Source organism: Metarhizium brunneum, chromosome 1 (assembly GCF_013426205.1).
Source record: "Metarhizium brunneum chromosome 1, complete sequence".
Lineage (NCBI taxonomy): Eukaryota > Fungi > Ascomycota > Sordariomycetes > Hypocreales > Clavicipitaceae > Metarhizium > Metarhizium brunneum.
The window spans coordinates 5,397,441-5,419,245 of NC_089422.1; the positions used below are offsets into that span (position 1 = coordinate 5,397,441).

At 52.5% G+C, this 21,805-nt stretch overlaps 6 protein-coding genes across 6 annotated transcripts; 2 read left to right on the forward strand and 4 right to left on the reverse strand.

Moving 5' to 3' along the window:
- Nucleotides 1-1,616: 1,616 nt before the first annotated feature.
- G6M90_00g016170 (uncharacterized protein) lies at nt 1,617-2,591 on the reverse strand (the record flags this gene model as incomplete). The annotated part of the gene is made up of 1 exon (XM_014693425.1): nt 1,617-2,591. The coding sequence occupies one exon, from the start codon at nt 2,589-2,591 to the stop codon at nt 1,617-1,619; it is 975 nt and encodes a 324-aa protein (XP_014548911.1).
- A 1,014-nt stretch (nt 2,592-3,605) lies between these two features.
- Nucleotides 3,606-5,257, reverse strand: G6M90_00g016180 (uncharacterized protein; the record flags this gene model as incomplete). The annotated part of the gene is made up of 2 exons (XM_014693424.1): nt 3,606-4,502; nt 4,628-5,257. The coding sequence occupies 2 exons, from the start codon at nt 5,255-5,257 to the stop codon at nt 3,606-3,608; spliced, it is 1,527 nt and encodes a 508-aa protein (XP_014548910.1).
- An 859-nt stretch (nt 5,258-6,116) lies between these two features.
- On the forward strand, nt 6,117-7,770 carry G6M90_00g016190 (uncharacterized protein; the record flags this gene model as incomplete). Its single annotated transcript, XM_014693423.1, has 4 exons — nt 6,117-6,215; nt 6,275-6,297; nt 6,375-6,608; nt 6,813-7,770. The coding sequence occupies 4 exons, from the start codon at nt 6,117-6,119 to the stop codon at nt 7,768-7,770; spliced, it is 1,314 nt and encodes a 437-aa protein (XP_014548909.1).
- A 723-nt stretch (nt 7,771-8,493) lies between these two features.
- On the reverse strand, nt 8,494-9,987 carry G6M90_00g016200 (uncharacterized protein; the record flags this gene model as incomplete). The annotated part of the gene is made up of 2 exons (XM_014693422.1): nt 8,494-9,823; nt 9,917-9,987. 2 exons carry the CDS (start codon nt 9,985-9,987, stop codon nt 8,494-8,496), a joined length of 1,401 nt encoding a protein of 466 aa, XP_014548908.1.
- A 659-nt stretch (nt 9,988-10,646) lies between these two features.
- LOS1 (Exportin-T) lies at nt 10,647-13,797 on the reverse strand (the record flags this gene model as incomplete). The annotated part of the gene is made up of 2 exons (XM_014693421.1): nt 10,647-12,163; nt 12,228-13,797. 2 exons carry the CDS (start codon nt 13,795-13,797, stop codon nt 10,647-10,649), a joined length of 3,087 nt encoding a protein of 1,028 aa, XP_014548907.1.
- A 6,017-nt stretch (nt 13,798-19,814) lies between these two features.
- G6M90_00g016220 (uncharacterized protein) lies at nt 19,815-20,677 on the forward strand (the record flags this gene model as incomplete). Its single annotated transcript, XM_014693420.1, has 2 exons — nt 19,815-20,503; nt 20,572-20,677. 2 exons carry the CDS (start codon nt 19,815-19,817, stop codon nt 20,675-20,677), a joined length of 795 nt encoding a protein of 264 aa, XP_014548906.1.
- Between the last annotated feature and the right edge of the window lie 1,128 nt (nt 20,678-21,805).

Here is a 21,805-nt window from a genome sequence, read left to right on the forward strand (position 1 = left end):
TGATCGATCCATGATGGATGGATGGAGTCGACCATGTGGCATGTTCACGCACAAGCGACTGAGGCAGTATTGGGAATGTTGGCGACACCAAAGAACCAAAGTAATCCGTGTCTCTACTCTGATGTGGTCAAAGCACAAGATGCAATTGCTTTGTGCTTTGTGTTTATTTTTCTGTTTCTAGTTTTTTCTACGTGGGCTCGTGTCGCTTGGGGCACTTGAGCGTTCAGGATATATACCCGACTGATGATACCGGCACGCATACGGACACAAGCACTCTGGAGTGATTTGGCGACAAAAGGAAAACTTTTTTTGTTTTTACTACCATTTTTGATGTTGTTTTGTTTTCTTGGGAAGAGGGAAGGGAACGGATGGATGGGGGAGTGGAGTGGCTGGATAACTTGCCATGAAAGAGTCTCGAGGCTCTCTTCCTAGTGGCAACTGGCACCGGCGTTTGCAACTTTTGGAATGCTTTTTCTGCGAATTGGATCATCTATGTCCTCCCTACCAGGCACTTGTAATGCGTGCTAGGATTGAAGCCAGTGTTCTTTTTTTTTTTTTTTTCAATAACTGGGCTGATGTGTACCTCATGAATAGCGAAGTTGGATGGGGAAGTGGTTAAGGAAGTGACATGCCCATGTTGTGCCTTACATGTCTCTATTGGCAGAGGCTATGCTGTTTATTTTCAGAGACAGCGACGCTGGACAAGTTGTCTTTGGCGATTTTATATAATGCGATATGTCATGTCATATATCTCCCGTCCCGTCGTGACTTGAAGATGGAGTTTGGCTCACAGTGAAGATTTCGTCTGCCCTTATGTTTTTGTTCCTTTGGCGAGGTTAGCGTCGGGTCGGCCCGCGGGGCCGAATCCACACTAGTGGACGGCGGCATGGACGCATCTGGCTGCCCGGATGATTTGCGTCCGTTGTAGATGACTGCGAGGTGGCAAACCCTTGATGCTGTGGGTTGCGAGGGAGAAAAAGAAAAAGAACAAAGAATGACGGAAGGAAACAACATGGCATTTTATATCAACACTACGAGGGTGTGTATTCTCGTCGGCCTCCCCCCTCTCCGCCCCTTTTTCCCCGGCGCGGACGAACCCTTGCTATAGAACTGGTAGTGCTATAGATTGTACGAGTAATGGACGGCAAAGGCGGCACTTGGATTCCCCCCCTTTTTTTCTACTCCCCCCTTCCCCCCTTTGTTTTATTTTGCTTGAGACCCTTTGGACAAAGTGGCATACGGAGCCGATTCACTTGGTGGGCATATGACAAGGCTAGATGTGCAATTTATTTTATTTTATTTTTTTGAATGTCTTTATTTTTGTTTTATCAAGTCTACACTTGCTCGATTCGGAGAATCACCATCTTTTCGGATTGGCGTGCAGCTGAGCGGACGCGGGTTCCGCTGGGACGGGGAAAGCGCGCCTGCCTCGTTGGGCAACGTGGCGGGCTGCAGGTGGAGAAACGCGGATAAATCATGTCCGGACGGTGTATGTAGGACCGGGGCATCGCATGTAGTCGGGGGATATTCAGCTCTCGATTTTTTTTCTTTGCTCACTTGGACTGGTGGTGGTGGTGGTGGCGGTTTTTTTATACCCTTCTCGCAAGCCAAGCAAGTCACGGCTTTGCTGCAAAGGGGACCGCGTCCCAGCGGACGCGGCGCAGGTGCCGCGCCGGGTCCTTGACGTCGTTCCTGGCATGGAGCCACCTGAAGTTGTCGACGAGTATGACGGAACCGCTCGGCAGGTCGGCCGCTTGGAGGTGAAGCGTCGCGTGGGGAGCCAGGACGTGTACCCGCGCCAGGGCGGCGTCGAGCTCGTCGAGGGCGTGGGCGGCCGCGGGCGTCAGTGGTGTGAGGATGTCGCGCCGGAAGCGTAGGGCGCCGTGGCCGCGGCTCGTGGAGAGCAGCCGGCCCGTGATGGTCGTCCTGTCGGGGCTCTTGGCGAACTCTCGTGGGATGGCGATTTGGAACTCGTCCCTTGCGAGGGCCAGCCTCGTGCGCGGTGAGAGCTGGCGGACGAGCTGGTCGGCGTTTGTGACGGAGAGGGTGCCGCCGCCGAGGTGGTCGTGGCGGAGGACTTGGAGGGCGAAGAGGCGCGGCGTGGGATCCTCGTAGCTGCAGTCTGTGTGCCAGGGGAACTCGGCCATGGTCTCGGAGCGGGCTTGGTGGTTGCGCGTCTGGAAGTTGGATGCGGCCGGGCGCACGTCCCAGAACCAGCCGCGGCCGGCGCTGTGGGAGATGGGCAGCTTGTGGCCGTGGTGCTGGTGAAGACTGGCGATGAGGTGCTGGAGGTATGTGCTCTCTGGGTCGGGGAAGTCGAGCGTGACCTTGAGGATGCCCTGGCTTTGGAGATGGTGAGCAACGAGGTCGACGTGGCTAGGCTGCCGGGCGTGGAGGAGGTTAGGCGCTCGGAGGTGGGGGACTGATACGGATGATGATGCCGTGGCTAGGGAGCAGTGACTGTGGGAGTTGTATGCTTGGACTCTTGGCCTTGGTGCTGGCCCGAGGGAGAGAGTGATGGCTTTGTGTTGGAGGCCGGTGCTGGGACGGAGGGGGCGTATGGTGACGCCGCGTATAAGCTGTTGATGCATGGCGAGTGAAGGCGCCGCACGAATGTCTGCACAGCATCAAACGTCAAGAGTCAAATAAGGAACCGGCAAGATTGGAACGAAGCAGAGATGCCGCATAGGCCATGTTGCGAAGAGTGGTCAGCGTCTCCAGTCTATTATCAACTATTTCCCCCCCTTTTGATGCCGTCGTCTAGACCGGCTAGCAAGCACCGCCTGATGTCGAAAAAAAAGTAGTCGACTTTCTCGCATCCTGAATTAAACAACTTGCTATAAGCCAGACTGACCCGTGTGAATCCACTCTCCAGCTCACCTTATGCCGTCATTGCATCTTGGACTCAGCCGAGGTGGTCCTATGTAGTGCGATAGACTAGGTTCCCGGAGAGACCGCTGCCACAAAGAATGCATGCATAATAGGGACAAGAGGATGATTTTTTTTTAACAGCGTGAGACATGAGTATGGAATAGGATAGGCTAGCGGGTTTATTGAAGCAACTAAATTGTTTCAGGTTTTAGTTTCTAGCATCTGCATTAGCTGGACATGGCATACTCTCTCGGCGGCGGCGCTGGGAGGGAAAAAAAGCATCATGCGCGAGACTCGTAACATACGATACTTTGCTTCTCCCCACCCCATAGCGCGATGTAGTAAATGAAAATATGTACATTGGCAGCTTAACTTCACTTGGTAGCACATCGGTATTTGCTCAAGGTTTCTGGGATTGCCGGCGCCAAATAGTAGTTTGTGTTCCCAATACAGTGTGACAACAACGTTGCTGATGCCGACATAGAGATGCATGTCTTCCAAGTTGCTCCGAATCTCTTCGACGGGCCAGCGAACAAAGGCCTTTCTGGAGTCGACGATCAACTTTCGAAATGACCAGACTCTGAGGGCGTTCACTTGACAAGTGGCCATCCGTTCAATTCAACCTGCGGCCTACTCCGTACATGGAAGTGGGAGGTTATTCACGGCTTCTAGTAAGCACGGATTCAGCGAGATGCAGGAACCAATGAGAAAGACGCCGTTTTATGAATCTTGTTTTAATCCTGTCTAATAACCGAGCACATCCAAGCGCCTCCGGTGCTAATGGCGCAAATTCGATCGGGCCCGGTCCGCCACACACCGAGACCGAGTAGTTTGCCGTGAACGACGTGATATGTGCCCACCAAGGGATACCGGGCCCTGCTGTCAGATTCCTTTACTACCACGTCATATAGCCGGGGGTTGATGCGGCGCTGCACAACGCAGGAGACCCCCGGGACGAGAACGGGGCTCTGCAGCCGCTCGAGCGCGGCAACCCATTCATGCGGGTTCATCTCATCGCCGAACACGATGCCAGCTCCCTTGCCGCCTCGCACGGGCTTGAGCAGATATTGGTTTCTCGAGTCGGGGTCCTTCTGGGCCAGCCTGAGCAGCTCGTTCATCTCCCGCGAGCCGGGGATCATGGTGTCTGCAATGCCCGCGTCGAGAACGCGGGCCTGGGCCGGGCTAAGGACGCCCCGGCTTACAAGACGGTCGAGCTCCTGCTTGACCACGCCGAGCATCCTCTTGTCGTGGACGAGCAGCACCGTCCGCATGTCGTTGAAGCAGCGAAGGCTGATTTGCCGCAGCATCTCTGGCTCCAGGCCCGACAGCTCCCGCTGATGCAGCTCTAGTCCCAGCTGGTGAATCTCCTCGACTAGCTCGCCGGCTTCCGTAGTCGACGATGCGGCTGATTCATCGCCCTTGCCCACGACGCAGCAGAGCTTGAAGCCAGTCTTGCCCTCGGGATTGGGCACCAGTCTGAGGTCTGCCGGCGTGATTGGGCGCATTGTTAACCCAGGGCGCCGCCGCCGCATGACGTTGACAAACATGTGTATGTCCATGCCCTGCTCTTCACCTCGGAGCAGATGCAAAGGCAGCTCCGGCTGGAACAGCTGCATCAACCCGTCCAAGAGCTGCATATGAACAAGCATGCATTAGTCCCTGCAGCACAATGGGGATTGAAAGCATGCCAACCCAACACTTTAAAAGAAAAACTCAAGTAAACGAAAGCAAGAAGGACCCCACAATTTTTACTCACCTGGGCTGAATTTGTTGCGCTGGCCAGGCCAAGCTGGTGTAGGCCCATATCGTCGAGTGCCTCCTGGCCCAGAGCCTCATGCATGAAGCCGTTAAAGGAAAACCGGGCGTTGATCTCGGTTATGCAAAAGACCTCGCCTTCACCGGGCTCACCATTAGCCGCCGCCTCACGGAACACTGGCGGGCTGTCTTTGATGAGAAAGTCTGGTCTCCAAGACCCACGACAGGACGAGAATGGCATCGCCTTGCCCCGAGAAACCTGGTCGTCGAGCCATCGCAGCAGCTCTTCCTCGTCCTTTGCGAGCGGCATTCGCTGCGGGAAATTGGCCTCCGTGTCAGACCACCACCTCTGCACTATGTCGGTGATGGCGCTGGTCAACGCCTCGTGAAGACGCTCTAGACGGCCTTGATGGCGCTGGTTGACGAGGATGGGACTCGGGCAGTTGGCCTTGTAGGAATCCTTGGGCCACACATGCCCGGGGCAGAGCCGCAGGAGATTGTCCATCAGTTGTCCGTACTGCCTTGCGCAGGCAGTCCCGTCCGCCGTTACAGCAGAGGTCACGGGCGCGTAGCCATTGGGACCAAGCCCGATATGAACCTGTTGAAGGAGTGGGATGACGGGAGTCTCCATTCTGGCCGGTTGAAGCTGCGGTTGAGACTTGAGACACAAGCGAGCGCAGCGCAATGCGTGTCAAGGATCACTGAAACCTATGACAACCAGAAACTTGCCTGGCCATCTTGCTCGACTTGCTTTTATACTCGGGCTGCGTTTTCGACAATGGCATCGGCGGCATCGCAGCTTGACAGCAATTGTGGAGGCATGTCAAGATAAATCCCCGGTCAACAACCCTCGTAGGACCCTCCAAAGGATGGAGTGGGCAGTACTCCGTACAGCCCATCTACCATTCCGTAATGCTTCATGAGCTAAGACGATAGTTTTCCGCAAACGTCGTGTGCACAATTTAAAGCAGCAGCGGTAGCCCTGTCAGTTGGAGATGGTAGCATCAAGAAAAGAGACCGACGTCGACATGCACGTCTCTGTTGCAGGACGGAGGTGGCACGGGTTACCTTTGGACAGACGTCGCTCCCTGTTTAAGCCTGCAGATTTGCCCCGCACAACCATATGTGATTGGCCAGTTCAACTGCCTAGTTCATATTCCTCCCGTTCACTCGGTGGAAGGGGTCACCGGCATAAAATTGTATAAATGTGTGGAGCACGCCCTCTTGCATTTTGGTGAACTTGCATCCAAGTGGGGAGGAGAAGACTAGACCATCCCGATGCTTTTCAGCTAATGGAAAGATGAGAAACGCCCAGCAAGTATTTTTGCTAGTTGCAGGTTGCGGCGTCACCTGTATTACATTCCGTCGCTATAGGACGAGGGTTCCATGTCAACCACATTTTCATGACATGATTCAATCACAGTCTACTACGTGATGATTCGTGGGCTTGGACCAAATTTGCCTTCTTCTGCCTCGCCATCCTCACAGCCATGGCACCCGACGCGTATACTTTGGAACAGGTTCTGGCAGTAGCCAGGTCTCACCCCTTCTACGAGAGAACCATCACATACCCTCCCGACCCAGCAACGGTTGCACAACTACAAGACTCCGAAGCAGGCCCGGTGGCGAGGCTCTTCTGAAGGCGCAGAAACCGATTTGCAAGAAAGATCTGTACGTTGTAGGACCGAGGCCCGTAACAACTGCGCCATTCTAACGTGTGGCGTCCGGCTTGGCCGTGAATAATCCAGGTACAAGGTGATTCAGCGGCTGGTCAATGATGTCGATCCCAAAAACACGTACCGCAAGGGCGTGTACACCAGTATTACCGGTGGCGGGCATGGAGGCACACCACTCTTCTTCGCGACTGATGTCGCTGAAAACCGGAGACACAGAGCCACGTTTGGCCGATTCCTCAGGGCAACAGGAGTAATCGACCAGAGCGACTGGGTTCTGTCGACTCACTGCGCGGGCGACTTGTACCGGTAAATAATGACCTTGGGGAACTCAATGAGCGATTGCGCTCCCTCTGCTACCCCCTTCGTGTGAAGAGAAAGAAAGCTCATGGAGCCGAGAATTCCGTGGGTGAAAACATACACACACACACACACACACACACACACACACACACACACATATATATATACATATATCTCGGGAAATCAAAGGGCTAACACCGTCCGTCACAGATCCTTGGATCTCATGCTAGAAGTTTCTGAAAACGCCGGCGCAACTGCACTGGCAGGGGGTAATGTCATGTCCCCAGCCGCCATTGCTCGGCTCCTAATGAGCTACCACGTCAACCTGCTGGCCGGTGATGGAAGTCAGATCATCCAGGTGGTGCATCACATGTCGACCCTTTCTCCGGAGGAGCGGCAGCATATCAGACTAGACAAGATCATCTACACATCCGAGGTCCTCACCGCTGCTCAGCGGCTGCACATCAGAGAGACGCTAGGGGATAGTGTTAGGATTTGCTCTGTCCTGGGCAGCGCGGAAGCCGGTCCTTGGGCCGCCAGTAACCCAGATATAACCGGCCAAGAGGCGACGACAAGTACCGTCGACTTTGTCTACGACACAAGACACATGCTGGTCGAGATCTTGCCGGCATCTTGCGCCGAGGACCTGGCAGACACAGACGAGCTCCCGGACGGCGAGATGGGCATCATTGTCCAGACCTCGTTGTGCCGGCTGCGCAACCCTCTCGTGAGGTATATGACGGGCGACGTTGGGTCTCTTCACGCGCTCCCCGAGTGCGCACGCTCCGTGGTGTCGGAAGCGGACTGGCCACACCTCAGGATTCTTCGCCTCGAGGGCCGCGATAGTCGCTTTGGCTTCACGTGGGACGGAATGTGCTTTGAATTTGAAGACGTGGCCGCCGCTTTGAACCAGGAAGAGTTTGGCGTGCTTCAGTGGCAGGTCGTTTTGTACAAGATGGAGTCGTCCCAGGAGGCGGGACTCGACGTTCGTCTGCTTTGCTCATCAGCGGCAGGGGAGGCGCGTCTCGATGACAGGATACGACACTTCTTCAACGTGGACGCGTCCAATAAGCACCGCTTTGGAATCGTCCGTGTTGACAACTTGGATGGGTTAGAGAGGAGTGCAACGGGGAGAAAGGTGATGAAGTTTATAGATAGATTTGGCTAGATTCCTACGCCGCATCCAGCCATTACACACCACCGCATGGAGCACTCCACACAAACCGGGTCTGTTCATCAAGCTGTTGCAAAGGGGTTGGATTTGAGCCTTGCCCAGAAACCCACCGGCACAAGGGTGAGCGAGTAAGCTGAACCCGATGACAATGCGGCGAGAAAAGAATCCGCCATTTCTCTTTATAAGCATGTCAATAAACAGAGCGTTCAGGGCCATGACCTCGAATACTACTCCTTACAGAGTACACTCCCGCCTAGACTCACGAAACAGCAGGTAGGTACATATGTAAAAGCCTTGAGGTTGAAGCTGTCTTGAACACTCGGGTTGTGGCCGTGTGCCCACACATGTACCAGGCAAATGTCTCTGATGTATCGTCTCGCGAAAACCATGAGCAATTGGAGCCAGACGCTAGCTTCACATCGGGCAAAAGAGAGCATGACGAGTTTCTGAACGCGGAGCATGGATCCATCATCCAGCAGTCTGGGTCCTGTTTTTTGACTTGAATGGATTCTCGAGTTTAGTAGGGCAGAAGTTTGGTCTTGAGGCTGCCATTTGGGCTGAGGCCACTTTCGTGACGCCGCAGTGACGGCATACTGGGTGATGCGAAGGGAGAGTCTGAAGCACATGGCGAATACATTTCAAGAAATACCAATCCGGACGGCTCATTGAGTCCAGGGGCCGTCGGCCTGCGACTAAGAGGGATTGAGCCAGTGAGATCTAGTTCCTCGGCTCGCCTTTATTTCTCCCGCGCACCTCTGCGGCAGCAATATATTTGGCTTCGAGACAGTCCACTTCCTTGTAAAACCTAAGATTGAAGCAGGTCATGAAGGACATGGAATCGCCGTAAGTCTGGTTCACGAAATTCAGCTCCTCCTCTGACAAGAAGTGCTCGGCCAGCTGTCTTGGCCCAGCCTCATAAGTGCCTACGTTGAGGTAGCCCAGCACCTGATCTCGACTGCGCCTCGCTGGTATTCCAGGATCCGCAAGCTCGTATCCGTCCATGCCTGGCTCATACTCCTCCATCTCATCCTCGCATAGACCATTTTCATCCAGATAATCCGCGTCCTCGTCATCCTCGTCATCACTGTCGAAACACAAGTCCTCCGCCAGGTCTTGTGCTTCAATACAATCGTCTTCGTTGTTAACATCAAGATCCATATGGGTCATGAAAATAGACGAGTTCCCATGGTCGCGGTTCATGTAGTACAGCTGTCGTGGTGTAAAAAGACGGTCAACAACAGGGGGCTTGCGGTGGTCCTCACGGGCCTCCCAGTATTCGTCCTCTTCGTGATACAGATCAGCAAAGGTGGAGGCAAGATGCTTCGCCCTAAGACAATCTTTCTCCATGTGCTCGTTGAGGCACAGATTCTCCATGAACGACGCAGAGTCGCCCCAGTGGTTGTTGACATAGTCGAGCTCTTCGGGAGCGAGGTAGAGACTAGCAGCCTGTCGTCTCTCCCTGTGCCGTACAAGTGTCTCCCGTGTCGGATCTATCTTGCTGGTATTGGACTTTTCGACGCCCAATGACCGACTATCGGGCTTTGCCGTGGAAACTCTTTCCTTCCGATACTCGCACTCAAGATACCTCTCCTGTTCACCTAAGGGCCAGTTGCTGCACATGTCTTCCATCATGACCTCATGCGACCAGACCCAGGGTATCCCTACCCGAGGGCCAACGGGGTAGCCACTGAGCTTTACAGAGTACATATGGGACGCTTGCCCGGGCCCAGAGTTGAGAAGAGCAGCCGTTTTGCCCTTTTTTCGACTTATAAGCTTGGCGGCAACTCTTGCAGTGGGCGCACAGACTTCGAGGTAGAAGTCGTCCGAAATCACGTTGCCAATGATATTGACGGCCCCCGCTGGCACATGGAGGACATTGCATAGCCGCAGGATACCGTGAGACCCTGGCCCCTTGGTTGTGAGCGAGGCTTTCACGGGGAGGCAGACCGTGCCGATGCCCACGACCTCGGACCGTTGCCCAAGACTACATGTATGGCTGGGGAAAGTGACGTAATCGTCACCGAACCATCTTCTGTCCCTCGCAATACTAGCTAGGTAGTCAGTATTCTGCTGCCCGTTTCATGTGTGGGACAAAGAAAGGGCTTCGGGGGCAAGAGTTGGAGCCGCGACGACAACTTACTGGACATTGGATAGAGTCGAAACTATCCAGTCTGGACAGGGGAGGGGATCCTCTTTGTCGATTTCAGCCATGTCTGCTGGGGAAAGAGATGTAGAAGTCGATCATTGTTTGGGCTTCCGCGCAAGTTTGATGGCCCTGGGCTATTATATGCATCATGAATGGTTCTTGGCATAGAATGGCGGTATGCGTGTTCCTCAATAGCAGATAGAGTATGTATCTAAAAGAGGTCAATGTTATGGTGGAGATAAGGAGCTGCTGTGCTTTCAATGTTGTTATTATTACTGGACGTTCAGCTACGTCTACCCCTGCCCGAGCTTGGGCGCCCGAGACATCCATCCAAAGGAATAAAGAAATTGGGTGAATAAATTTGTGCAATTATTCGCTACCCTGTATTAACCTGGCGAGGCGTTGCCGCCACGAGACAACAAACTTACATTCGCACGAGGAACTGAAAGTCTTGAAAGAAGTTGCTTGCAATGAATTTGTCGCTCTGTGTTCCAGGCTAGGTTAATAATGTATATTTTGTCTTTTATACTTTTGCATTGTCGTCATAATCTATGGCTTTGCCTCCAACTCCTATGGTATGAGATAAGTGTTCTTTTGCATCCAATCAATTCCTCCACTACTCGTAACTCCCGCTTCCACGCATTGGCCTGCACAGACGATGGTAGGTATAACAATAATGCGTTCTCTATTCTGACCCGTGTACCGCAGCCCTTGCCCTCCTCTTCTACCGCCTATTCTTCAGAAGACCCTGTAGATATGACGAGAACCCTTTCTTATCAGTGGATGTCGTCAATGATCGTAAAAACTCATCTCCATTAATACCCAGGGTGGGAAATAGCCCGTTTTGCAACTCCCGGATAAACACATCCCCTGTCTTTGTATAAATAGTTTGTTCGAGCCCGGCAATTTCGGTCAGCACCTGCCTTGTCTGAGCATCCTGCGCCGGACGGAAGCTGGGATTGCGCATGACTTCCCAGCAAACAGAGTGAAATCTATCAAGCATGAAGCGATCGAAGCCGGGGATTGCTGGTGCAGGGCCTGTAGTTGGTGCGACGGGGTTCTGCGAGATTGTGGCGACATCCGGTCCGCCCCATATGGCAGAGATTCGTGCCATAAGAGTGAATGCCAGCCGGCTGGGACCTATGTTGCCATCCAGAGTCTTGGCCAACTCGGTTATAGATGAAATCATCGGCTCAAAGAAGCCCTGGTTAGCTTCACTGATGAGCACGCCGTCTAAGCCATTGTTCAGGATAATTTGCAGGAAGGACAGATACTCGCGTCTCAGCTCGGCAAGTTGTATCTCATCGTCAGTACCTGAAATGGGCTCGGATAGCCCACCAAAGATCCGCTGCAGTAACGGGGTGAGTAGAACGTTGAGAACGTCATAAATTTCTGCCTTGAAACCAAATACCACCTGGTCAAGCAAACGCAGGAACATGGCCATCTCATCTTTGGATGAACTCTGCGAGAGTAGTCCCTCAATCCACTGGGGAAGCTGTGGAAGAACCGCGGAGCCAAGGACCCCAAGGAGTTTTGAGAAGGCTGATCGGCAAGCTGTGCGGATTTCGGCGGACGAGTTCAGCTGGTTGAGAGCAATCAAAATCGCTTCGGCGGCTCTGGAAAACTCGTCCGAGACAGCCTTGGCAGGCGGGGGATGGTGGCTGGTGGCGGCAGATCCAGGGCTCCAGTCTGAAAATCCATGCGCAAGCGTGCCAAGTGCCATCACAATGTGATGAATCTGAAGAACAGCCTGTGCATCACCAGACTTGGCTCGTGGGAGATGCACCTCCATGTCTTGGAAAAGGGGATCCATGACCGATCGTGCATACATAGCCTGTTTGTCAGCCGGGGTACTATGGGTCGAAGAGATACAGCCAATTGCCTCAAAGAGATACAGCTGGCTATTGAACAAGGCATCTGCAGAGTGGTCCGACTCGTCAGATGACATGTCGTCATCGGCATCCTCCCCGGGGACTTCCGCCTTGATCGGCAAAAGATCACCGATAGAATGGATAACAGTCTCGGCCACGTTTCCAACCTGGCTGCGTAGTTGCTTGACGAAACGGTGAAAGAGGTACCAGGATCGGGTCTTGATACGAACGTGATCGTGGTGAACCAGTCGCACGAAATTCTCCAAAACTTGTGGAATATAGTCTGGGTGGCTTTCAAAAACGATGCAATAGCGGACGCATATTTCCATATACTGCAGAAGAATCGCGGGATGAGAGAAGTTGGCAATACCTTAAGGGATGGAAGGATTAGAATGAGTCAAGGTTTCAGCAAAAGCAAAGAGGCATGAACTTACCAGACCCAACCATCTTTTGCATCATCACCACGAGCCTTTCAGACGCTTCTGTAGATGGCTGATTTTTCGTGCCCAGACCTTGGTTTGGCAACGCTAGCTCTCCGAACAAGTACATCTCGTATAGTGCTAGATCAAGATCTCTCCAGTCCATCTCGGACCCGCGCTGGTCCAAAGTCTGGAAAGTGCTGGCGACAAGGTTGCTGAGCATGTTCATATACAGCTGTTGGTCGATGGCCGCAATGGTCTTCTGCAGGTTTTGCAACTTCCTACGCAGTTCCTGAAACTCTGCCTCGTCCGTTTGCTCGTCCTCGTTTCCCCATGTGGAGGTTTCATCGTATCGCATTTTCCGAATGATGGCATCCAAAATCGGAGCCAACATGCTAGAGTAGTCCTGCGGTAACTGACCAAGCTTGCGAAGAAAGGTAAGAAGGTCCGTAAGAGCGGGAATGATGGTCGAACAAACTTCGTCGTATTCGTCAGAGAAGAGTCGTAGAAGGAATGGGAGGAAGCCATGAAGGTGCTGCTTAGCCCTCTCTCTTGACTCCTCACCAATATGATTATCATCAAGTGCCTTGACGATGTCTGACATGACGGTGTTGACGAGCTTTGCAACAGCCTCGGCAAGATCCGTATCGTACTTTGAGGTCCCCTTATGGGTGCTCAAGGGGGCGCTGGCAATGAGCTGTCCAACAATGTCCTGTAGGTTGAGAAATGAAACTAGCTCCATCTTGTCGGCCGAGCGCATCTTCTTGCCGCAAATCTCCGTCAAAGTGTCAATGGCTGCATCTCGAACCTTGTCCTCGCCTCCCCCACTCGTGGTGCGGCCGACAAGTGGCAGCAGCAGGTTGATCATGTCTTGGCTCACAACGAGAGAGATGTCCATCCAGCTTACCCACTTGCCAATAACTTTCAGCACTAACTCTATGACGGCGTCGTTGTCGCCATACTTGTTGAGTATTTGCTTCCAAGACTCGGCGACCTTGTGCACATCTTGGGCTCTCAGCTGATCCTTGAGCTCGGTGTTTCTCTTGGCATCGTTACTTTGCCTTGACAATAACATATCGGCAATTTCGTCGTGAATCGAGGACAGGATTCTCAGATAGAAGAGAACACCGCTAACGCTGTCCCGATTACTTTGGAGTCCTGTCAGCCCCCAAAAGTCGTCAAGAAAGCTTTGCCATCCATCCTGGTAAAGAAAGACGAAAAGATAGGTCAAGGTTTGCGTAAGCTTGTTCTGAAGTGACGCTGGGTCTGGCTCCTGCTGAGCATCGGGGCCGTAGCTCTGGCGGACGTATTGGAGAAGCGTATATTTCAAGTACGATAAGCTTTCGGCATCAAGTCCCTGTGTATGAACGGCATAGTTTACGACCTCGAGACAGACCATTCGGACCACCTCGGACGACCGCGGAGCTCGGGAGAAGAGATTCGTACATGCTTGCCAGCCTTGAGGGTCGGATCGCAGTTGATTGAGATACTCAAAGGCCTGTTCTTTCACGGATTGATTGGATGTGGGGTTCGATAAAATTTCGACAGCATTCTCGACCTGGAGACAGCTCGAAGAGGAGCTCATGGTCAGTAAAAAAGATGATGCAGGAAGAACAGCTTGGTATTTTGAGGGTCCTGAGTGATTGCGAACAACACATCATCCCTAAGCAGGTAGGAAGCAGACTCGACGATGTCGGAGGTCAAACAAGCCAAGTGGCGGGGCAGTTCGACATTAATGCAAAAAAAGTTGACGATGCGGGCAGACAGGTCAGTCACCTACCTGTGCCTCCATGATGGCAGCAGGGCGCAGTTCCCGCCTCTAAGGGCTAGGGACGATGGAGATTCTCTTGTTTGAGGGAGTGAACGCTGCTATAATTCGGGCAGCCTTTTGTACACAACATGCGGCATGCTTAGGAAGGTTGGGTGACAACAAGGCTACCGTGGAGTCATCTAGATGCCTGGGTCAAGCGAGGAGCAGTCGGGCGGCTGATCCAGCACGGACGTGAAGCACCGGGATACAAGCCGCAGACCGACGACGGGTGTATCACCAGATTCACCTCTCCAGAGTAACCAGACGGCCTTGAAGTCGATGTGTGCGGCTTTATCTGCTGTGCCCAAAAAGTCGATGCAATCCTCGCGTGCTGATGTGGGGTATATTTTGCCATCAACGGCAACGGAAGATATTCGGGCAAATCTGTGTGGCCGGAGTGTTGTGCGTACAAAAGGGCTACTGTGCAGCAGGTGGTAGATTGGCGTGCATTGCACAGTATCAAAAGACAAAACAGCAACACATCCGGTCTCTTGATTCCTAACCAGAAAAAAAAAGGTAAGAAATAAGAATATTAAAAAAACCAATTGATGCTTAAACCTCTGCCCGTTGCTATAGTGTGGTCACTCTTTGACAATATCGACGCATCAATACGTACCTACACATCCATCCCACTTTTACTCGACAATCATCTTATGTACAATTGTGTCAACGCATGAGTCATCAATTTGGCTTACCTTTTATAACAAGAAGTCGGGCCCATTTATCTAGAAGATTCGAATTAGAACTAGCCAGCAAACCTACCAGCTACGACCTTTCTGTTCCATTGAAAAGTGCCCTTTTCTATGTGTGATTACCTGTACAAAGGCTTCAATGCTTTAAATAGATTCAATCAAGGACAAGACCACTCATACGATCCATAGTTGCCAATCATGGCGCGTAGAAGCAAGAGCCGAATTTTACGACAGAATGCGCCTGGCGTCTCTGCGCCAAGTGATGACTACCGAATCAACTCGTTGGATAACGCATATGTTTCCGTATGAAACTAGGTCGTGGCAGATCATCGGTAGGAAGAATGAGAATGACGACGAAGCATCAGGGGAACAGCGTACAGTAAGGCTGACATAGCTCGAATCCAAAAAAGGTATGCTTCTGGAAGATACAGCCTCGGACAGACTCAGGTTACCGTATTGTGGTGATGAGAACTTGGCCTCCCACTATTCAACGCCACGGCACGAGTAGCTGATGTTTGGGACGTCGTCCGCGTTTCCTCCATCTTTCGTTGATAGCCCATCTTTCGCGCACATCAGACTCACCAGTAACCCTAGTTGAACCCGCCAGGCGTATATCGACGTGAAGCACGCATTATGGAAACCATCTGAACAGGAGAGTAGGCGTCGGCAATGCTGCAGCTTGCATCTCACGACAGACGCCGATGGTGGAACAAGGACCTGCGCCATGCGAGTTTGATGAGCCTGTTTACAGCTGTGCCTTGCGTTTCATGCTGAGAGTCATTGATATTCTTTCATTTATGCACCTTTAATGTGTGTACGGAGCGATCCGTAAATGGGATCAAGTTGATCAATTTGACAAGCTCGCCCCGCATCAGCTGCATTTCATTGTTGAGCCGTGGGACCGAGGAATGTAGAACCGGAATGTAGCCCGGTGACAATGCAAGGCCGATACTCTGCGTGGAGAAAAAAATGGAATTCGGACGCGACCAGCTTCATTGTTTATTTTGCCGAAATACCAACCATTACTTCTTAATTCGTAGGATCAAGATCACCAACTGTTGTGGGTGTCGAGGATTGTCCTGTGATATGGAGGCACATGTCTGGGCTCGCTTAGTAGCTCTTAACTTACGAATAAAATATGTAACATCGAACGCGAGGTTTGCTGCAACTCAGACCATCAAGATTCCTGCAAAGTCGACTTCTGATGGCGGGTATTCGCAATACACACAACACAGACTTTCTTCTACGTGCCCGATTGCGTCGCTGGAACATGCCCAAGAATGACCATGACATCTCCCCATCATTACTAAACCCAAAAACAACAAACAGCAGGTGGTTTTGGTGTGGCCCCTTCTGCGGAGATGTCTGACAGCACAATGCCCCTGTGTGGCCGTGAATCCTGTCGGCGGACTATCCTGAGATGCAATTCTCGAGCCAAGTTTGCGCGATAGCTTGGAGATTTGCAGAGATGAAGGGTTTTGAAATTATTAGCAGGTACGAGGTTAGAGCGAGCCGCCGACAGAGTGAGTAGCGGGTGATTTTCAAGATCTCGTGTTGAGCCCAAATGTTGGTTTCCATTTCACCCAAGTTGCAGCAATAGTCATGTCAGGAACCTGTCAAGAATTACCTCACGATTGGAGACCGGCAAGTGCTTAGTTGCTCCTTGGTGCCAAATGAAGTTTTGCTGAAACATCGTGACCCGGTCCTTAGCAGGAAAAGCCTGAGCGTCAGATGGTTTGCTTGTCCGTGGAAGCGGCCCTAGCCAATACCTTGACCACATCTGATAACCAAGTAACAGCGGCTTTCGATGCAACATTGAACAAGCAGAGTGCAGGTTCTGTGTATTCGGCTCGCAACTCAGACGAGAGGGTCCATGATTCTGGGCAACCACTCAGATCCGCACAGTTTGTTTCGACAAACAAGCGACCAGTGACCTCGCAGCCCCCGTGCCCCCCGTGGTTCTGTTTCCCGTTTCATGTCAATTGTTTCACGACAGAGCGTCCTGCTGTATGTAGTCATTGGCTCGCGGGCACGTCATCGGCAAGGGCGCCTCTTCGAGTTTGGACCGCCAACCTTCGTTGGTGCGACGAAAGCGGGTGACATGGGATCAGGGCGGCATGCACGAGGCTGAGCACCAAGGATCGGCATTCGAGATGGGACGAACTCGTGATGTTTGTTTCGTGGGAATAATGCGCCTTCGAGAGACATGATCCAAGGACTGTGTTCAGAGTCCCTTTGCCATGCATGTCTCGTCAGCCCGCCGAGAAACAGCAGACAGTGCAGTAACTCACTGCTCATTGATTCACTCCGTAGTACTGGGAAGCGCGAAGTAGTAAATACCGAGTGACCAGACTATGCATGTGCACATATTGACAGTGCAGTGGCGCGCCACAAGCCTGCATGTGCATGATACCTACTAAGTAGCATGCTCGCTAGAGTCATGTTGAGAAATCTCACTCATGCTCCTCTGCAGACTTGCCTGCGCCTCTGTTACATGCGCGGAAAGCTATCAAGATATAATATTGCTCTCCTTAATCCGTGCTGACAAGTTGGGGGCAATGTTCGGGGCACACGTGTCACACAAAAAATCAATGATGTGACGCCACACGACTTCGTACCGTGTGGCAACGGGGCCTTATTATTACAACTGGTAGTATTGTGACATTCAGCCCCAAGCCTACCCAATATCCCGTGCTCAATAAATCGTACTCGGTACCGCGATACTCCGTAGATGGCCAAAAATAGGCCTCCTTCCCGCATTGTACAGCAAAGCCTGCATATTATTACAGCGCCGTGCCGAGGGAATATTCGACTCCACGCGTGAGATTACCGACCAATGGAACCCACTAGCACTACGGCATTAAAGCACATCGCGGGTTGTCGTTCTCATTCCGGAATTGGGCCCGCGTAGCGAGGACTCCGCAGAATTGATATGCAAGGAGGGAGTGTTGGGCGGGAAAAGAGGAGATTGGAGAAGTGGCAAACTGGTCTAACTAGCAGTGAGGAAAACAAACATTGAAATGTCCAAACGCTGCAACGGCGAAACGACGGACGAGCACGGCCATGTTGACTGTTCAGTCCAGCGTTTTAAGTGGGTGGATGTAGATCGGTCTGTTCCTGCATTAGCGCAGAAGGAGGGGCGCAAATTTCTCTGCATGGGAAAGGAGTACTAGTACCAGTACTCCCTACTCCGTACACAGACGCGAGAGCTGGCAGCTCCTTCCTGCTTGGTCGGTTTTTGTGTGCGCGCGTAGAGCAAAAACCGACACGATGCGAGCACCGTCTGGTACTCCGTACTGTGCGCGATGCTGGCGTCTTCATCACACCTTCGTGTGAGATGTTATGTTACCAGACGCTTTATGCGCTTCATGGAGTAATTTTCTTCACCCAAAAATATCCTTGGCTGGGCAAGAAGCATTGAGCAGCCTGCAAAAATTAAGCTCAAATTCTTGATGAATAGACATGTCGACGAAAGTCTACTCCGTACCTGCGGGGGCCCTGCCATGCTCCTACCTTTCACCGCCGAGGACAACAAGTTTCATAGACTTGACCCCAGCGGCAGATAGGGCCATGCCACCGCTTTCGTGAGATCAACCACGATAACCTTTTGCCTAAGCTTCCCGCCAAAGAGAACTTTGAACTGGACACGCTCAGTCTCCTGGCTAACCTTAGACAAGATACAACACAAAACTGTGAGGGAACGAAAGACAATAGGTGAGACATGCAGCCGCTGCCGCCGAAATAGAGAAAAAGCAACAGCTCAACAAAAGCGTCCATTATGAACATGCACACGGAGTACATGTTAGTATGTTATGCCTTCTCCCCGTCTTGTCTACTCCGTAGCTCTCGTCGGAACCGGTTTGTGTCCAAAAATTAATCACTTTTGGGTCTAACTTTCTAATTTCACGCATTATTATCCGGCACCATCAAACACTGTGTTCCATACGTGGACGCGAACGACGACAGTGTACACAAACATACCTCGATTGGCCACCATGCTACTCCGTATCTAGAGGTTATAATGGCGGTCAAGCTGGCCCCGTCGCCACCCAGCAATGTACATATCGCTTTATTTTCTCTCCCCTTTTCCGTGGACTCAATTTCCCGGGTTTAGTGAAGAAGCACGGTCTAAAGCTTGGTCTCGGTCACACTCTTGTCCAAACAAGCATTGGGATGACACACTACACGACTAGGCGCAAAGATCCAACCGAGATTGGGTGAGACGTCTCTGAACTAACCGCCGATTCTGATGACAATAGAACCCTCCTCCCTGATGGGGTATCGTTCCATCAGCGACAAATGTCCAAGTTGGGCTCCCAGATGAAGATCTTGCCTGGAGCAGGTCGTCTTGGACTTGTGCAGGAACCGAGCCAGCCAGTTGCTGCGCTGACATTTGCCTTGCAACTATCGGCATTGATTAAGTAACAGTGCCACTCCATCACGCGTCCAGGCTCGTTTAGGGCACTCACTGGCTCATCTTTTCCGTTGACGGCGTGGATTCGACTGGGATGCAGCAAGGATTTGGAGGGTGATTGCAGCCGCGAGCGACCAACCAAGGCATGGAGGCACGCATGTACCCATCAGCGTCTGGAAGGCGGAGTACTCGTACATGGACCGGCGGCCTTCCCATGAATGCAAGTGGAGGCGTGGCGCGCTCCATCTTGACCTCCACCAAACGCATTGTGTGAGGCTGCTGCCAACCCCTGGATGGGATCCATGGAGACTGGTGCCGCGCAATTTCCCGGGGCAAGCAAGATTCGCCAGTGCAGAATGAATCCAGTTGGCCATGTAATTACTACTATGCTCTCCGAACGACTGGGGACTGTGAGTTGGGAGCTAGAAGAAACCAGGAGGGCGATGCGAGCGGGCCCTGGACCAAGGAGTTGCTCGTTGATCGACGTATTAATATGCTCCCCTCCTCCAGCCGAATATCAATTCCTTTTTTCTTTCTCCCCAGCCAGAAAAGCCACTTCTCTCAAAGCATCGCTTTTGACTCGTCTTGACTTCGGTCGTCCATTCTTTCAACGCTCTATCAAGCTCTCCGCTTTCCACGTCACTCTTTAATACCTATTTTCGTTCTTCACGAATTAATCCGCCAAGATGCGTTTCACTGCTGCTGCCGCTGCCCTTATGGCTGGTTCCGCCATCGCTGGCGATGTGTCCACCGACTACACCACCCAGTTGGTCACCATCACCGCCTGCCCTGAGAGCGTCACCGACTGCCCTGCTCGCTCTACCCAGGTCCAGACCTCCGTGGTTCCCTTGACCACGTCTACCGTCTACTCTACCAAGGTTCACACCATCACCTCGTGCGCTCCCCAGGTCACCAACTGCCCGGCTCACAGCACCATCGTCTCTACCGAGACCGTTGCTGTCTCCACCACGGTCTGCCCTGTCGGTCCTACCTCTGTGCCTGTGCCTGTTGTGCCTGTGCCTACTGTGCCTGGACACGGGAACAACAGCACCGGCGTCGTTGTTCCCCCTCCCGCCAGCTCGCACGTCGTGCCTCCTCCTGCCTCTTCTGGCCCTGCTACCCAGGGGCCTCCCCCCGCCGTCTCCACCAACTCCCCTGTGACCCAGGCTCCTGCTCCTCCCGCCTGCCCTGCTCCCTCGGTCACGGCCATCACCAAGAGCTACACCACCGTCTTGACTTCGGTCGAGTACTCTACCATTGAGGTCCCCTGCCCTCCCACTGGCACTGTTCCTCAGGGCACTGGCATTCCCCCTGTTCCCACCGGCCCCGCCAACCCTCCCTCTGGTGGCAACCCTCCCGCCGGCGGAAACGGCACGTAAGTGATGAGATGAATCTCCAAACTGAAATGGAAAGAGCGTTCAAAAGGCTAACATTGATATCCAGCACCCCCGGTGGCAACCCTCCCCCTGTCACTGCTGGCGCCGCTTCTTTCGCCGGCTCTGCCGTCTTCGCTGCCGTCGCCGGTATTGCCGCTTTCGTCCTTGCTTAAATCTTTTCTTTCGACTTTATAGGTTGAGGCCTGAAGGCTTACGGCATTATTTTACGACGGGCATTTTCGGATCTTTGTTGGACATGTACAGATTATAACTTAGATTCGCTGAATATCATTAGCATTTCTTTTTACGGCAACAAAACACGCGCAGGGTCATTTCATGTATTTAATCTTCTAATCGTATTGGGTGGGCGTACGGGGAGGGCATCTCCCAAGAGGAGAGGCGCTTCGCCTGGATGTCTTGCTTTTCTGAACTCAAACCTCTTTTCGATTCGATATGAATGTCAAAGAATATGAACAAGTTGTTTGTGCCGTGTGTGAATCTCTGACAGTCATGTCTCAATTCCAAACCCGGGCATGCAAGCCAAAGACAAAAGAAGGATCAGAGCGGAAGTGTGGCAGCATACCGAAACGCACCATTGTCGTTGTAGAACAATAGCATTGGTGCTCTAATTCAGTCTCATTTTGCGTGCAACGCCCCCAATGCCACAACAGGCTAGATCGCCTTGCTTCCTTGGTTATCAACCCAGTCAGGCGGAAATTACGACGATGCTCGTAGACAAGATTCTTCATCCCCTCCCCCCCTATTCGATTGGTCCTAGCGCCCAGCTGACAAGACAGCCGTTTGCGTCCGCCAATCACAGCGCACGCCTGTCCCGTTTGGGTAACTCCTGTCAGGGGAAACATCGGAGGAACCTGGCATGGTGCATCGCACCGGGATGATGCTGAGGGGACGGACAAACGCCTGTGTCCCTGTCCTCCGCAACAGATGATTTGGCTGCTGCGCCTCGCGTGGATGAAATTGCATGGATGAGGGGTTTTTGTCGACACGGCTTTTACTAGTATTGATTGCGGCACCGCGTCGGGTTTGGGGGCTACCATTTTGCTTTTCGTGCATGGCGTTCGTTGCTAGGTGGTAGTAGTAAGCTTATTTCACAGATTGCTCCTGTATTTCATTGACACATCAATTGATTCCATCGACTAGTACCAAGATTGCGTATCGTGTAAGGGTGGCGCGTGGTGCGTGCCATGTGCTGAGTGTAACGTGAAAGTGAGTGAGCACTGAGGAGGCGCTGGCTTGTTTGCTCGCTGGTCTGAGGGACTTTTTAAACTTCGTTGTAACAT